General features: G+C 37.0%; 2 protein-coding genes across 3 annotated transcripts; both read left to right on the forward strand.

The window, feature by feature from the left end:
- The first annotated feature begins 697 nt into the window (after nucleotides 1-697).
- On the forward strand, nucleotides 698-3485 carry LOC104089126 (nascent polypeptide-associated complex subunit alpha-like protein 1). 2 transcript variants are annotated; one of them, XM_009593958.3, is made up of 4 exons: nucleotides 698-858; nucleotides 1853-1937; nucleotides 2748-2875; nucleotides 2982-3485. In XM_009593958.3, the coding sequence occupies exons 1-4, from the start codon at nucleotides 799-801 to the stop codon at nucleotides 3312-3314; spliced, it is 606 nt and encodes a 201-aa protein (XP_009592253.1). In that variant the 5' UTR covers nucleotides 698-798; the 3' UTR covers nucleotides 3315-3485. The 2 variants fall into 2 exon arrangements, with proteins under 2 accessions (XP_009592253.1, XP_009592254.1); XM_009593959.3 differs by having other exon boundaries at nucleotides 2751-2875.
- Nucleotides 3486-4148: 663 nt separating this feature from the next.
- LOC138899740 (putative invertase inhibitor) lies at nucleotides 4149-4685 on the forward strand. The gene has a single exon (XM_070186431.1). It carries the CDS (start codon nucleotides 4149-4151, stop codon nucleotides 4683-4685), a length of 537 nt encoding a protein of 178 aa, XP_070042532.1.
- The last annotated feature ends 13353 nt before the right edge of the window (nucleotides 4686-18038 follow it).

Raw genomic sequence — 18038 nt, forward strand, 5'->3', positions numbered from 1 at the left:
ACCTATATAATTACCATTCCGTCCGTATAGAAGTAAAGGGTAAGAAAATTATAATAAAATATTTTCTTGAAGAAACCAATTGATATATATAGAAGATTGTAGCAGGTGCAGACGGGCCTACTACTTGAGTAATAGTTAGTTTTCGATGTATAAAACATGTAAATTCAGGCGTCGGCTAGTGGCTAGTGGATGTTAAATTTATTTCTGGCTAATGGCCGTTAAAAGTTTGGCCCGAGCGGCCAATAATGATAAAAGCTCATTAAATTAGTAATAGAACTATATAATACGTTTTCAAATAAAATTAGTAATAGGACAATATAATACGTTTTTCAAATTAAATTAGTAATAGAACTTTTTAAGAAGTATATCCTAAAAGTAATAGGAAACCTAACGTGTTCCTAAATATATTAGGTTTACATTCTAACATGTATTATTATATGTCTATGCCCGAAAGTAATTATACTAATAAGATTTCTAAATGTAATCATGTAGGATTCCTAACATGTAGTATTATGTCCTAAAACTAATAGTATTACAAGACTAATGTCTAGAATTCGGTTATATTCTTTTGTTGTGAGTTATTAGGCTTAATATTATAAGGTTATTTTTGTAAATCAACATATATTCACACTTATACTTAAATATTTAATAATTTAATAAGCTATATAACCGCTTACATTTCGGGTCGGGCCAAGAGAAAATGGGAAATAAGTGACAGGTTATCCTAGGGTTTTAGGACCATTGTCTTCTTCATTCAAGAACCTAAATTCTCTCTATCATTACTCACTCAACGCAACCATGACTGCTCAATCCCAAGAAGAAATCCTAGCCGCTCATCTCGAACAACAAAAGATTGAGGTAATTCTCCTTTTTTCCCTACAATTTAGTATTCATACAAATGTGTAGACATAAAGTTGTGAACTTTTAAGGCCCTTATAGCTTGTGTATGTGGGTTTTTGAAGTTTTATAGTAATTTAACTTGATTTTATAGTTCTATTATATCTATTGAATGTTGGGTATTGTTTGAATTTTTTCACTTTTGGGATCTATAGATAATCAAAAAATAATTATTCACTTGTTTACTATGGGACATTATAGATGGTCTTTTGTTCAAAAAGCTTGAATTTTTAAGGCTGCTATGGCAAAAGTTTGAATCTTTTGAGGCTGTTATGGCAAAAGATTGATTCTTTTGAGACTCTTATGGCAAAAGGTTCAATCTTTTCTGTGAAAGAGACTAACTTGTTTACTCTGGGACACCATAAACAATCTTGTTAGTGAAAATTTGAGTTTTCCTTTAGGCTTTGTGGTGTTTTCCGTTGTAATCCAATCTGCATTGTAGACGGAAAGTCGCAGTTTCTTTTGATCTCTAACTTGGTATTGTTGTAATCTAGATCCTAGAGGGTGTTTGGATTGACTTTTAAAAAGTAGCTTATAATCTAAAAGCCAAAAGCCATAAGTTGGTAATACCCAACTTTTGGCTTTTGGCTTACTTTTGTACTTTTCATGCTTAAAAGTAAGTGTTTTAAGCATTTTTTATGCCAAACACTACAAAAACTAGAAAAGTGCTTAAAAGCCAATAAGCACTTAATATGAGTCAATCCAAACACCCTCCTAGTCCGTAAATATACATATACATATACGTCTGCGGCCAAAGAAAACAACAAAAAAAATGAAAAGGTCTTCAAGATTTTATATGTGGTGTCTAAATACTTTATTGGTTCACTGGTAAATGGTAGAAGTAGAGCTACTATATCTCTTGATGTTCAATGTCAGCTTTTGTCAAGTGAGCATGGTTCTGCGCTTCATGTGTATTCTTTATCATATTTTACCCAAGTATACTCTTCTTTTGTAGTCAGAGGAGCCGATTATTGAGGATGAGGCCGATGATGATGATGATGAAGATGATGACGATGACAAAGATGAAGATGATGCTGAAGGTAAGTATAAAAGCATAATTCAGCCTTATAAAAAAGAGTATAAAAGCATAATTCATAATTCTGAGCCTGACTTTGCTGGTTCTGATGCTTTTGGTTCTTTTTTTTTTTTTGAGAATGCAAAAAAATTTGAGAATGATTCTTTTGGTTCTTCTAAGATGGTGCCTTCGAAGCATTAGTTGCATTTCCTAGTTCTAAGTATCACTCATCCAATTTTAGTTTCGACTATCTATGGAGATTAAGGACTTTGCTTGTGTATTTTCCTTTTCCTTGTGAATTTTATTTAATTGGAAGCTCATGCTGTATTTAAAGTTGAATTCTTCGGTTAACCTGAGTTCTTGAAACTTGTAAAAGGTGCATTCAAAATTACTGATTGTATTAGTGTGTTGAACAAGTTAGGACAACTCAGTCCAGAGTCTCACATAAGATGGGATAGAAGGAATATTACTAATGTTGAAGTATCTCTCATATTGATCCTATCTCTGTCCTATTCCCTGCTATTGCATTACCATTTTTAATATGTTTTCATTTAAGTTAAAAAAAGAAAAAAGAGAGAAATCATATCACTGTCATTCTTTTGTTGAATTGTATAGTTCCGGCCTTGGTTTTATTGAAGGTAGAGTAATTACATTAACTCTGGTGCTTATTTATTGCCATGTTCCTGGTTAACTTGTCGGAGGAGATTCTGGGTCCTTTGTGCTTCTCAAAGTGTGCATTCCTTCCGAGAAAAAAACAAATGTTTCGTGATGCATGTTACAGTGGGTTGATTATCTGATTGTTGTATTATATTGAAATGCTTGGAATTCTGGGCAGAAGATGGAGATGCTAGTGGTAGGTCAAAGCAGAGCAGGAGCGAGAAGAAGAGTCGAAAAGCTATGATAAAGCTCGGAATGAAGCCAATCCCAGGGGTTAGCCGTGTCACTGTCAAGAAGAGCAAGAATGTTAGTTAATTATGTTATTGCGCTCTTGCTTTTCTTTCTCCATGTGTTCTGTTTTAGTGCTCACATTCTAGTTATTAGCTTTCTCCTTATTTCCTCTCTTTTGCAGATTCTATTTGTCATCTCGAAACCGGATATTTTCAAAAGCCCTGCGTCAGACACATATGTTATATTTGGTGAGGCAAAGATTGAGGATTTGAGCTCACAATTGCAGAGTCAAGCTGCTGAGCAGTTCAAGGCTCCTAATTTGAGCAACGTTATATCAAAGCCAGAGCCATCAACAGTAGCTCAGGACGATGAGGATGTAGATGAAACTGGCGTAGAACCCAAGGATATCGAGCTGGTGATGACTCAAGCAGGCGTTTCCAGAGCTAAAGCTGTCAAAGCTCTCAAGGTTGCAGATGGTGATATTGTCTCTGCCATTATGGAGCTTACAAACTAGGAAGTCTCTACTATGTAGTTTTTCCAAATATTTTAAGCTGCTTATTGATATTAAAAGGCTTCAGTTGCTCTGCCCTTCCTATTCAATTTTACTGTTCTGTTTACTGTCTTTCATTGTATACCAGAGACATACTGAGTTATGCAAATGAAAAGATTCTGAGTTATTGCTTCATTTTTTCTCATTAACTAAATCATATCTAAATGATACTCTGGTGTAGCCTTAGCAGAGTTCAATGACCCTGATTCTTTAACTTGCCGCAAACCTCCTTTGGTCATTGCATCCCAATTATGAAACAGACAAATATTCCTCAAACAGGTGCACTTGGTGCGATACGGATGAGAATACATGCAAGTTGAGTTTATTATCAATATTTTTAATCAAATTATTTACCCATTGTCTCTCTGTGAAATTGAATTCTCCGTTAAATTCCAAAATACCACGACAAGACTATTAGTAATTCTTTTACTATAGACTTCACTATGCTCAATAGTAGGTTCACCTAGTTTTAGTAGTCACTTGAAGAAAATATCCAACGAAAACAATATTTGGAGTGAATTTTATATTATTCCTCTAAATTAAGAGATAACACTACACACTTGGTAAAATGGGAAGGGGATAAAGAGGATTCTTGCTTTAGAAAATTGCTTAGTGAAATTTCATCCACATTGAATAATGAAGGTTATTTATAGCATTTAATTCTTCCTCCCCACCAAAAAAAAAAGAAGTAAAATCTGATTACTACAATCTCATTAGAGTAATACCAACATAAATGTGAATACTATATTCTATAAGAACAGTTCATCATAACACATGCAAGATTAAAAAAAGTAGAAGATGAATTCCTTAAGAACATCAATAGTAATTTTCTTTATCTTCCTTTCTTTAGTGGCTCATTCCTCTGGAGATTTGATAGAAGATGTTTGCAAAAAGTCTACAGACTACAAATTATGTGTCAGTTCTCTTAGAGCGGATCCTAGAAGTTCTTCTGCTGATAAAAAAGGTTTGGTGCGTATTATGCTTCAATTGTCTTTAGGCAAGGCTAAGGATATTTATAATCAAACTCTAATTATGTTAAAGCAACCAATGGAGCCCATTCTCAAGCAATGCCTTCAGATTTGTCGGGATAATTATGATCTAGCTGTGTCACAAATCACAAATTCGATTAAAGATTTAGACGAGAACTTTGATATGGTGAATAGTGACATAAGTAGTGCCATTACTTGTGAAGAGTCTTTCACTGAACGGCCAGTTCGCAAGGATCCATTAAAAGCGAGGAGTGATGATTTTTTTTCATTTTACCGCAACAACATTGAGTTTGTTAGACGTTTTCAAATAATTGTAAAGTCGTTATCTTTAGCGCCATCCTATTAAACAATGAAATAGAAAAGTAAAACAAGCTCTTCCTTTTTTGAGATATTATTATTGTTGTTTAATGGTTTATGCAAAAGGTAAAGACAATTTTATTTGCTTAACCTAAAAGATTAAGGGTGTAAAATAAAATTCACTATTTACAACAAATAGTTCAAAAATTATCCCATCATTTTATTGCTTGATCCTGGTGAAATAAGAACTAGGGAGACTATTTGATTTCCAAAATTGCAAAATTTACTTCTTGCAAATAACAACTAACTGTACCGGAATAACCCAATCTGTCCTCCTAACTAACCGTAGTCACCGTTTCCCTAGAGGCGGACCCGCGGGCCACGGGATTTCAGCAGAATCCTGTATATGATTTCTATAAATCACAATAAATATATTTATAATTGACTTGGCACCCTTTTAACTGAAATTTTACACCTCCCTTAACAGGTATCGAGATTGAAATTTTTGACATCCCTTTTTGCATTTGTCAAGCATTTAAAGAGATTTTACGGGTTGAATATTGAGTCAGATATGAGGTTTTTGGTTGAAACAAGTTGGTGTTAATAATTTCTATTTTTTGGCTTAGAAATCAGGTTGTAAGCATTTAAATTTTATCGGATTTAAATCCATAAAATAATTTGGATCATATTAAATTCAAGATATTGGTCCAAACAAATAGCGTGGCTAGTAAATTGGGCTAATTATTTATATCCAATATATATATATATATATATATATATATATATATATATATATATATATATATATATATATATATGTGTGTGTGTGTGTGTGTGTGTGTGTGTGTGTGTGTGTGTTGGGCTAGTCCATTCAATTGGACTCTAAATTAAATGATAAGCCCACTTCATTAGCCCAAGGTCCAAATGGCTATTAGCCCATCTTAAAGCCCAGGCTCATGCCACATGTCAAGTGACGTGGTAATCCAAGTCAAAAGAAAGAGCCAATAAAATTATGCCACGTGTCAAGTGATGTGGCAATCCAAGCCAAATAAATGAGCCAATGAAATCGTGCCATGTGTCAAGAAAAGGTGGCATACCAAGTCAAATTAACAACCAATAGAGTTGTGCCAAGTGTCTAGATGGTATTGGTCAGTTCAAACGGACCAATCAAATCGCGAAGCCATACTACTTCCTACAATTATAAATAGAGGTCTTCATAAAGCTAGAAGACACGAGAAATGATAACAAGAAGCAAGCAGAGAGCTCGTGGATCAAACACCGCAAATTTCTCTACAAGCTACAAGTTCAAGCACTCAAGCTACAAGTTCAAGTTCAAGATAAAGAACGAAGGCAAATCAAATACCAAGGCGTTCGAGATCAAATTACTTGTTCATGGTCAAATCCAAATCCAAGTTCAAGAAGGAGATTCAAGACCAAGCTTTACCAGCCCTTGAATCAAAATTAAAATCAAGTTCATCAAGATAATTTACATTCTTGAAGAATCACAGGAATACCATAAAGATTGTAACACTCATTATTTATTGAAATCAAATACTACATTTATTATGCAATTTTCTTGTCTTGATTATTTATTTTTCTCGACGCGAAAATTTGTTGTTACAAATTTTTGGCACGCCCGATGGAACAATCTCTACCTCTCATTTCTTCAATTACCAAATTCAAGAACACAGAAATGGCTCCTAAGAAGATCAACTTCAAACTCATGACTAATGCTATAGATTCCAAGTTTTCCTCTGATGTTGAAAACTTGTTGGATGCTACTATGGAAAGCACAGGACCCGTCACGAGGAACAAAGAAAACTTGCTGGGATGACAAGAATTTCAAATGTCGTCTGCATCAGTTCCTATCTTTGATTTTCGATCCTCAAAGGGGGCAAGATCCTTTTCAACTGAATTGGAAGGAGCGAACATTGCTGAAATTGTTGAAAAGACATTGGCTCTACTTAGCCCGTCTAGATCTAAGAATCTCATCACACAAGATAATGATGATGTCTTGATCACTGGATCTGCTCCAATCACTCCATGTGAGTTGTTCCACCCAAAGTATGGTGTAAGAGAAAATCCATGCTTTGCTCTACCATCCACGACGATTATCCAAGTGATATTGACAAACACTTCAACTGTTAAGAATAACTCGCAAATTTAACAAAGGCAATTGAGGGGTTAACGAAGCATATACAAGATCAAGGCAATCAAATTGTCAATCTGACAGATAGGGTTGAAAGCATGATGAAGGACGATTCAAGTCATGCCCCCGGAAAGCTCCCTATGATTCAAGATAAAGGAGACTCATCTGCAAGGCAGACAACGACTCCTAAAGAACTTCATATTTTATCTGACGGGGTTTTTCCCATTGACCAATTTAAAGACTTCATCATGGGAACCATCAAAGATAAGTACGATGTTGCTGCCAAGTCTTCTCTCACATATGCGAAGCCATACACTGCGAGAATTGATAGTTTGAAGATGCCTGCAGGTTATCAACCACCAAAATTTCAACAATTTGATGGTAAAGGAAATCCAAAGCAACATATTGCACATTTCGTCGAAACTTGTAATAATGCTGGAACCTATAGAGATTATCTTGTCAAGCAGTTTGTTCGTTCCTTAAAAGGAAATGCTTTTGATTCGTACATTGATCTCGAGGCCGGTTTCTTCGATAGCTGGGAGCAACTTGAACATGAATTTATCAATCGCTTCTATAACATAAGGCATACTGTAAGTATGGTTGAACTCACAAACACGCATCAATGGAAGGATGAACCAGTCATTGATTTCATCAATCGATGGAGGAATGCAAGCCTCAACTGCAAAGACAATCTTAGTGAAGCTTCTGGAATAGAAATGTGTATCCAAAGAATGCATTGGGGACTTCGCTACATCCTACAGGGTATCAAGCCTAAGTCTTTTGAAGAATTGGCTACACGTGCTCATGATATGGAGTTAAGTATGTATTCAAGTGGAAATCAAGGGCCACCTGTTTATGAACCTCGTAAAGTGAAGGTAAACAAGAAGTAAAGAAATAAGGCAAGTTTGTGCCGAAGTTTGAGAGAAAGGAATCAATGAATGTTAATGCCTCGCCATTAAAGGTCACTAAAAAAGTGAGTAAGAAACAAAGTGTGAAGACAACGTCCTTACAGGATAAAGATGGCCGAAATTTAACTCTGAAGGAAATGCAAGCGAAATAATATCCATTCTTAGACTCCGATGTCCCAGGAATTTTTGAAGAACTCCTTGAGTTGAAACTCATTGAGTTACCCGAATTAAAGCGGCCAGACGAAGCTGGAAGGACTAATGATCCAAATTATTGCAAGTACCATCGGTTGATTGGCCACCCTATTGAAAAATGCTTTATCTTCAAGGAGAAAATCATGGACTTGGCCGCTGAAGGAAAAATCTTGCTTGAGGATGAGAAAGACAGATTGAATCAAGTCTCTTTCGTTTTTGGTTCACTTGATCCCATTGTCCTTTGCAATTTTGTCGAAGTACATGAATGTGATGGAATCCAAACTACATCATCACCAAATATAATTAAATTTGGTGACTTTGAACCTATCGATGTGAGCAAACCATTTCTTCTCCCTATAGTGTATAAACTAATAGTGGAGGAAAGATATCAAGAGGAAAGTGAATCACGTGATGGTCAATTTGATGATGAAGGTTAGATTCTTGTGACTCGCCTGAGACGCTGCAAGACAAGTTCACAAAGGGAGTTAAGTAAGCAATTGACTAGGGGGGAAATGGTGAAAAGACACAAGAAGAAAATGATAAAGAAGAATTGGAAGAAAACAAAAATGGAGGAGAATCACTATCAAAGGCTACGTCATCCAGTGACATTGGATGAATTCCTACCAAGCTGGTTACGTTCGCAAGCTTCATGTGAATATATCAAGGCCTCATGTTGTAAGGTAGATGAAGAAGAGACAAAGAAGGAAGATCCATCATTGCTGCCGCCTCCCCTGTCTGAAAAACTCACAGAGAATTCTAAAGAAGTGGACATTTGTGATGCAAAAATCACATTTTCTAATGATGGTCTTTTGCTTGGTGAAACACACCATAATCATTCCCTATTTAGGGTTGGCTTTGTGCGGGAACAGAGAATACGTAGAATTTTGATCGATGATGGATCTGGCGTCAATATTTTCCTAATTCGTAATGTCAAAGAGCTTGGCATACCGATGTATGAACTATGTGAAAGTCATTTGATGATTCAAGGGTTCAATCAAGGGGGGCAAAGAGCTATAGGGGCTATCAAATTAGAAATAAATATGGGAGATATGCGTTCGAGTTCATGGATGCACATGATTGATGCAAAGACCTCGTATAATATCTTGTTAGGAAGGTCATCGATACACGAGAACAAAGTAGTTTCATCCACCTGCCATCAATATTTGAAGTACTGTGAAGATGGGGTCGAAAAGAAGATAGTTGCTGATGATAAGCCCTTTACCGAGGCTGAATCATTCTTTGCTGATGCGAAATTCTACTTAAAGAAATACGTCTCAAAGGAGGTTAAGTTTAATGATGTGATGTTGACAAAAAATGTTGCAAAGAAGGTTAATGTCACAACTAGCAAGGCAAAGATTACGGTTGAAAAAGATCAGGTGCTTTATGATAGAAACAAGACGAATAAGGCATCTTCAAGTAAGAAAGTGACTCATGTTCTTCGCTACTGTCACGACCCAAAATCTGCATGTCGTGATGGTGCCTATCTTAATACTAGGCAAGCCGACAACCTCAATAAACCATAATTTCTTTTAAGTTTGAAAACATAATATATAAATTTAATAGAAAAATCACATATACTGATGTAAAATACACTCCCAAAACCCGGTGTCACTGAGTACATGAGCATCTAAATAATAATAAAGTCTAACTGATAAGAATATTGTCTGAAAAATATAGAACATCACAATAAATGAAGGGAAGAGAGACAAGGTCTGCGGACACCAATAAGCTACCTTGATAGTCTCCAACAGATAAATCACCAAGTTTAGCAACCGCCGTATTTAGGAGCACCTAGATATGCACATGAGGTGCAGAGTATAGTACGAGTACAACCAACTCAATAAGTAACAAGACTAACCTCTGGGCTGAAAGTAGTGACGAGCTTAGCAGGTACGGTCTAGTACAAAAATAACAGTACATAAATGTAGGCATGCTTTCCAGTTCAACACTTAAACTCAGTACAAGAAAAATAGATAAAATTTGCATGATATGAGGAATATGACATCTCTATATCTACATGCGAATGTACATACCATATGTGATGAACCTTAATGAAAACTTCCTGTACTCACAATCAAAAAATATTCAATCACTCAGTACTGTATATGGCCAATCCAACTCAGGAAAGATCCATCCCTCATATATATGTACACATCAACTGACATTCAGTCACCCAGTACTGTATAAGGCCAATCCATCACAGGGGAAGATCCATCCCCAAATATCAATGATTCGGACAAGATCCATGCCCAGGGAAGATCCATATATATGGCAAGATCCATGCCCAGGGAAGTTCCATCCCAGATATATATATCAACTGCGCTCACTGTGGGGGGTGCAGACTCCGGAGGGCTCCTTCAGCCCAAGCACTATAATAGCCAAATCCAAGCATAAATAAATGAACATAAATATCACTCAGATTCTCCAGTCTCTCGTGCTCTCAATGACACAAAAATCAAACCGACATAATGATATGATGTATCAATAAATGACAGCAGAGACGGAGATACGATATGCAAGTGACAAATGTGACTTAGTACAAAATTATATTTTAAATAAATAGTTCAACAATAATACGACCCATGTGGGTCCCAAAATATATCGGCGTGTAGCTTAAACATGATCTTTAATATGAGTCTCAGCTCAATTTCTCTAGCACGTGGAGGATATGCGGATAATGACATTTATTTAATTATGTAACTTCACGGAATCAATTAAGTCACAATTCCTACGATGCACGCCCGTCACCTAGCATGTGCGTCATCTCTAAACAATTCATACAACACGTACTTCAGGGATTCATGCCCTCATAATCAAGTTTAGAAGTGTTACTTACCTCAACTGTGTAATTCTTTACTCCGCGATGCCTTTGCCTCGCAAATTGGCCTCCGAAAGCCTCATATCTAGCCACAATTAATTTGATTCAGTCAATACAAATTATTGGAATTAATTCCATATGAAAATACCAATTTTCCAACAAAATATGAAATTGCACTCAAAAATCGCCCGTGGGGACCACGTCTCGGAACCCGACAAAAGTTACAAAATTCGAAAGCCCATTCAACCAAGAGTCTAACCATACCAATTTTACCAAATTCCGACAACGAATCGACCTCAAAATCCTCAATTTAAGGTATAGAAAATTTCTACCAGTATTAACCCAATTCACTAATTTCATGATAAAAACAATAATAGATTAATGTATTTTAACCAAAATCGAATTAAGAATTCTTACCCCAATATTTTCCTTGAAAAGCTCTCGAAATATCACCTCACCCGAGCTTCCTTGGTCCAAAAATGGAAGAATGATGGAATTTGAACTTTATTCTGCTGCCCAGGGGTTTGTTCTTCGCGTTCGCGACCCGCCCCTTGCGTTCGCGATGAATAATTCCTCAACCGCGATTTACAAACTCTTCCCAAATAGTCTCTAGTATAATGGTCATAACCTATTTTACACAACTCCAAATAACAAATGGTTTAGCTTTATGAAAACTGGACACCATGGGGTATAACCTTCATTTGTTGCTCATCTCCCAATTCCTTATAGATTGCGAGATATAAGCTTCCAAAGTCAGCCCTATGCAACAGAGATTTCCAAACTCTTCCCAGATAGCCAATAGTATATCTATCATAACCTTTTGTACATAACTCTAAATGACAAATGGTTTACCTTTCTGAAAACAAGACACAAAGGGCTACAACTTTCCATTTTGGATCATCTCCATATTCCTTATAGATTGCAAGATATAATCCTCCAAAGTCAGACCTGTGCAACAGATATTTCCTTCTTCGCGAACGCGAAGAACAAAATCCCAGAAGCCAAATCCTTCTTCGCGAACGTGAAGAACAACACCAGACATCAGAAAATCAGCATCCAAAGTAGCCCAAAATGATCCGAAATACACCCGAGGCCCCAAGGACCTCAACCAAATATACCAAAAAGTCCTAAAACATCATACGAACTTAGTCGAAGCCTCAAATCACATCAAACAACGCTAAATCCACGAATCATACCCCAATTCAAGCCTAATGAAACTAAGAATTTTCAACTTCTACATTCAATGCTGAAACCTACCAAATCAAGTCCGATTGACTTTATATTTTGCACACAAGTCATAAATGACACAACTGACCTATTCCAATTTTCAGAATCTGATTCCAGCCCCGATATCAAAAAGTCAACTCCCCGGTCAAACTTTCAAACTTAAATTTCTATTTTCGCCATTTCAATCCTAATTTAGCTACGGGCTTTCAAATAATTTTTCGGATACGCTCCTAAGTCCAAAATCACCATACGAAGCTATTGGAATCATCAAAACTTTATTCCGGGGTCGTTTACACATAAGTCGACATCCGGTGACTATTTTAACTTAAGATTTAAACCTTGAAACTAAGTGTTCCAATTCATTCTAAAACCTCGCCGGACCCGAACCAATCACCTCGACAAGTCACATAACAACTATAAAGCACAAATTGAGCAGTAAATGGGGGGAACAGGGTTGTAATACTCAAAACGACCGACCGGGTCGTTACATTCTCCCCCACTTAAACATACGTTCGTTCTCGAACGTTCCAAGCCATCATATCACTATTCCATCTTACCACGCACGTACCCGAGGGTGATCCCACGCCACCCTATTTCATATAGGCCTGACAATACAACATAATTGAAGATCATTACTTTAACTTTAGTCCGTAAAACTTAGAACCCAAATTTCCAACATCTAGAATTCTTTCAAGACATGAATCTCACATCTACACACTGTATGAGTCTGAACAAGCTATATCAAGCCATAACCATAACCCCAGATATAATCACGTAACATACTACACAACTCGCACGCTCGCAACACCATTCCCGATCACAGTAACTACTCCAAACTAACCTGATACTAGTATTAAACCTCATATCAAGCCAAACCTCGTTCCAAAACCTTCGTACACTGCTGATAACAAAAGAAACACGTGGAATCTCATAACCCCTTATCAAATTAACAAGTCATGGAGCTCTCTCGCCCCAACCAGAACCATAATCACTTTCTAAGACAACTTTCAATATTATCCTCCCAATATACCGTAATAAAATTTGATAGTACCCATTTTAGGTACAATGACCATATGTTATTAAACACAACTATCCCACTGGCATGCCACACCAATACAACTCAAGCCATAACTGTACAACCTTGTACCCAAAATAGAAGATGCCTCAAAGTAGAGAACCGTATTGCAGGTTCAACAAGCACCGCCACAAATGCAATGCTATAAGCTCATATATATATATATATATATATATATAGTAGAACGAAGACACACGAATTTAATAACAGTAACCAGCTCTGCTAGAGTTCACATTAACATCACTCGCATGGACAACTTATCTGCTATAGTATCAATATCTGGACCTGCACGGACAACTCACGTGCCAATAATATCAGCATATGGATCCGCATGGACAACTCACGTGCCAATAATATAATCTGCATGGCATGGTCACAGGCCTTCAGTACAATCATATCATACATGATCAATCAAATAAGTACACATGTATATGATAAATGAATTAAGATTCACATGCTCCTAGACTGGTATAATAACACTCCATAGGGTAGTCATGTGCAAAGTAAGCTATCACAACTCAAATCGGTAAGTTAACACAGAATTAGTAACTACCCGATTTATTTAGGGAATCAGCCTCTTTGTAACCTCAAGTATAGCCCAGATAGTTCTCAACAAAGGTACAAATATGAGAAACATTATAACTTTATGCTTAAAAGTCAACTCTAGGCATATCATAGCCTAAGCATTCTTCCGAGTATGAATACTTGCTCTGATGCCCGCACATGGGCTCAAACCTCACATATATGCACACTCATAGCGCGTAGCTATCATAAATAATTAGCACAACTAGTGCCTCCACTGAGTTTAAATAAAACACTCACCTCAAACAGGCCGCAACCTTGAAACAATATGCTTCGGAGAACTCCCAGTCTCCAAATTCATAAAACACATAAACCATAGTAACTGATCCCAACTCCAGCACTCAAATGACTAATACATCTTTCATGCACAATCATGTGAAAAGTACGAGAATCTCATTATCAACTCTAAGTCACCAACAAATTACATACCCGGTTAGTTAGAAACATTTCTCTTGCTTCCTTCCAGGAGGAAATCACAATACACAACATATCCCCCACACCTGTATAAAATATCTGGTTCGAACCATGGTAGAAACCATCAAGAACACTTTGAAATCCATTTGCACATAATCAAGCTATCAAAACTAAATTCCTCTAGCTCGACCAAGCCAAGCAGGTCACCAAACCCAAGAATATTGCCACCAAAACATCTGTAAAGTCTCACCACATCATAATTACCCCAAAAGAACAGAACATATTAGTACCATACTGGTCTAACCTACTACCTAATTGTCCAATTTTCTTCGAGTTTCTTCTGAATTACCCGCAAGCTGACACTTCTCCTTGTTAGAACACTATGATACTTACCTAAATCTCACTACATGATATCCTAACATAAACCAACACCGCCCTAAGGCCCATAAGCCACTGTATTCTTCTTAAGAACCTCTATAAATACCACTGAGACACCCACTCTTAAGGACCCTATGTGAATTTAAAACTGTTCCTCTTTTCCTTCTTATACTGAAATGTAGAATCCATAGTCAAACAGAATTACCGCACGTCCCGATACCATCCAATGTAAGTAACCGATTCTAGTGATATACAAATTCAAAAAATTTTCAATTGCCACATATACATTTTGAATCCATTAGAACCCTCTCGAGAGTCATCCACTCTGCTTAAATCTAATTTTCTCAGCCCAAACGGGCCGAAAGACATGTGCTCCTTTAGCACAATCAACACTCAAAGAAGTAACCCTATCTTAACACGACCAATCAAATTCATACTTCGTGCGCACTACATCCTTCAAAATAACAACTTAATCTTTCCATAATTTTTCATATTTTCATAAAGTGCAATATAACCCGTATTCAGGAATTTCCTTACTCAAGTCATCCTCGATCTCCACCTCTGCAAATCATAGCTAACCTACAAGTATGCTTTAGACCAAAACTAAAATTTAACATATATCCATGAAATTGAATTGTCAATAGCAGGCTCCCCCACTTGGCTCAAAGTCATAGAACAAAACACTCAATAACTCACAATACCCATGCTTTATTACTGCCATAATACTGCAGTCAGTTCAACAAAAATTCTTCTCAAGCTTATGCAACACCCACAATAAAATACCTCAATCATCCGCTAAGTTCGTATTTATTCTCGTGACAGTCAAGTCAACTTCTCAACCAGATTCAAATTCAAATCTCAACACATACGCCCCGTTGATAGAAAAGAAACTCTCCACTCAACATTATAAGGAACACACCTATGTAGATTACTCCGCAGGAGATAATCCACCTGCTTAGCCTTAAATTGGTATCTTGCTATACCCTTTCGCATCCACAATTACCACAAAATCACTTAATATTTCTGAGTTTGAACACATCAACACGACATGAAAATATACTTCACTCCACAATTAAACAGCATGACAGATCCCTCAACGCACTCACAACTCAAGATTGTACATCATATTAAAACAGGAATCAAGTACCCAATAACAAACTCTTGAGTCACAAGTAAACTTTATTCGTCTCATTCAACCCATCTGAACACATCCTGCATTCACATAATACTCATCATATAGTCATTCAACCGCCCATCGAGACACAAATTCCACTCATAGGGATACTACCGACGCATAAGTTCAAACGCACAAGTTCTCACATCCGAAACTACCGAGCTTAAGCTGCGGTCTAACCCTGGCCTCAAGTTCTCCAGACTGGCCTATCACCAAAACACAGAATACTCGTCTCGAACCTCGTTCATGGAATCACAGTGGGCACAGTGGGTGCCTAAGCTGACCCCGCCGGCTCAACTATATCTGGAATTTGCTCCTGAGCTGGAGCAACTGGTGGTGCTACAGGTGCTACTCCAACTGTTGTACGAGCTACACCTCGACCTCTACTTCGACCCCAGCCTCTCGCGGCCCTAACTGCTGGCACTGGTGGCTAACCATCTGATCCGATAGTACATGTCCTCACCATCTTGAGAGAATAGAATCCCAAAAAATTTAGTTTTCGGAACCAACAAATTCGCACGACAGAATAAAAGAAAGTGAAATTTTTCTAAGGGTTCGGCAACCTTTCGAAGATAAGTACAGATATCTCCGTATCGATCTGCAAGACTCTACTAAACCTGCTTATGACTCGTGAGACCTATGTAACCTAGGCTCTGATACCAACTTGTCACGACCCAAAATCCGCATGTCGTGATGGTGCCTATCTCAATACTAGGCAAGCCGATAACCTCAATAAGCCACAATTTATTTTAAGTTTGAAAACATAATATATAAATTCAATAAAAAAAAATCACACATACTGATGTAAAATACACTCCCAAAACCTAGTGTCACTGAGTACATGAGCATCTAAATAATAATAAAGTCTGACTGATAAGAATACTGTGTGAAAAATTTAGAACATCACAATAACTGAAGGGAGTGAAGAGTGAATACAACCAACTCAAAAAGTAACAAGACTAACCTATGGGCTGAAAGTAGTGACGAGCTTAGCAGGTACAGTCTAGTACCGAAATAACAATACATAAATATAGGCATGCTTTCCAGTTCAACAGTTAAACTCAGTACAGGAATAATAGATAAAATCTGCATGATATGAGGAATATGACATTTCTGTATCTACATGCCAATGTACATACCGTATGTGATGTACCTTAGTGAAAACTTCGTGTACTCACAATCTAAAAATACTAAATCACTCAGTACTATATATGGCTAATCCAGACCATGGAAGATCCATCCCTCATATATATGTACACATCAACTGACAGTCAATCGCCCAGTACTGTATAAGGCCAATCAAGCACAGGGGAAGATCCATACCCAAATATTAATGATTCGGACAAGATCCATGTCCAGGAAAAATCCATCCCTCAATATAAATGCTTCGGGCAAGATCCATGCCCAGGGAAGATCCATCTCTCAATATATACATACATATATATATATATATATATACATATATACATATATCAATTGTGCTCACTGTGGGGGGTGCAGACTCCGGAGGGGCTCCTTCAGCCCAAGCGCTATAATAGCCAAATCCATGCATAAATAAATAAACATAAATATCACTCAGAATCTCCAGTCTCTCGGGCTCTCAATGACATGAAAATCAACCCGACATAATGATATGATGTATCAATAAATGACAACAAAATCTGAGATATGATATGCAACTCACAGATGCGACTGAGTACAAAATTATATTTTAAACAAATAGTTCAACAACAATACGACCCATGTGGGTCCCAAAATATTTCGGCGTGTAGCCTAAACATGATCTCTAGCGCGTGAAGGATATGCGGATAATGACATTTATTTAATTATGCATCTCCACCTATGATGCACGCCCACACGCCGTCACCTAGCATGTGCGTCATCTCCAAACAATTCATACAACATGTACTTCAGGGATTTATACCCTCAGAACCAAGTTTTGAAGTGTTACTTACCTTAAATCGTGTAATTCTTTACTTCGCTGTGCCTTTGCCTCGCGAATTGGTCTCCGAAAGCCTCGTATCTAGCCACAATTAATTTGATTAAGTCAATACATATTATTAGAATTAATTCCATATGAAAAAACTAATTTCCCAACAAAGTATGAAATTGCACTCAAACATTGCCCGTGGGGCCCACGTCTCGGAACCCGACAAAAGTTACAAAATTTGAAAGCCCATTCAACCACGAGTCTAACCATATCAATTTTACCAAATTCCGACAACGAATCGACCTCCAAATCCTCAATTTAAGTTATAGAAAATTTCTATCATTTTCAACCAAATTCACTAATTTCATGATAAAAAGAAAAATAGATTCATATATTTTAACCAAAATCGAGTTAGGAATTCTTACTCCAATATTTTTCTTGAAACACTCTCGAAATATCGCCTCACCCGAGCTTCCTTGGTCCAAAAATGGAAGAATGAGACGAATTTGAACTTTATTCTGCTGCCTAGGGGTTTGTTTTTCACGTTCGCGACCC

Source organism: Nicotiana tomentosiformis, chromosome 10 (genome assembly GCF_000390325.3).
Source record: "Nicotiana tomentosiformis chromosome 10, ASM39032v3, whole genome shotgun sequence".
Classification (NCBI taxonomy): Eukaryota; Viridiplantae; Streptophyta; class Magnoliopsida; order Solanales; family Solanaceae; genus Nicotiana; species Nicotiana tomentosiformis.

Excerpts from the sequence above, each read along its gene's own strand:
- LOC104089126 (XM_009593958.3), top strand. The coding sequence starts at position 799 with ATGACTGCTCAATCCCAAGAAGAAATCCTAGCCGCTCATCTCGAACAA. Across the intron at positions 1,938-2,747 it reads AGATGAAGATGATGCTGAAG|AAGATGGAGATGCTAGTGGT; the intron begins GTAAGTATAAAA and ends AATTCTGGGCAG. Across the intron at positions 2,876-2,981 it reads CTGTCAAGAAGAGCAAGAAT|ATTCTATTTGTCATCTCGAA; the intron begins GTTAGTTAATTA and ends TCTCTTTTGCAG.
- LOC138899740 (XM_070186431.1), top strand. The coding sequence starts at position 4,149 with ATGAATTCCTTAAGAACATCAATAGTAATTTTCTTTATCTTCCTTTCT.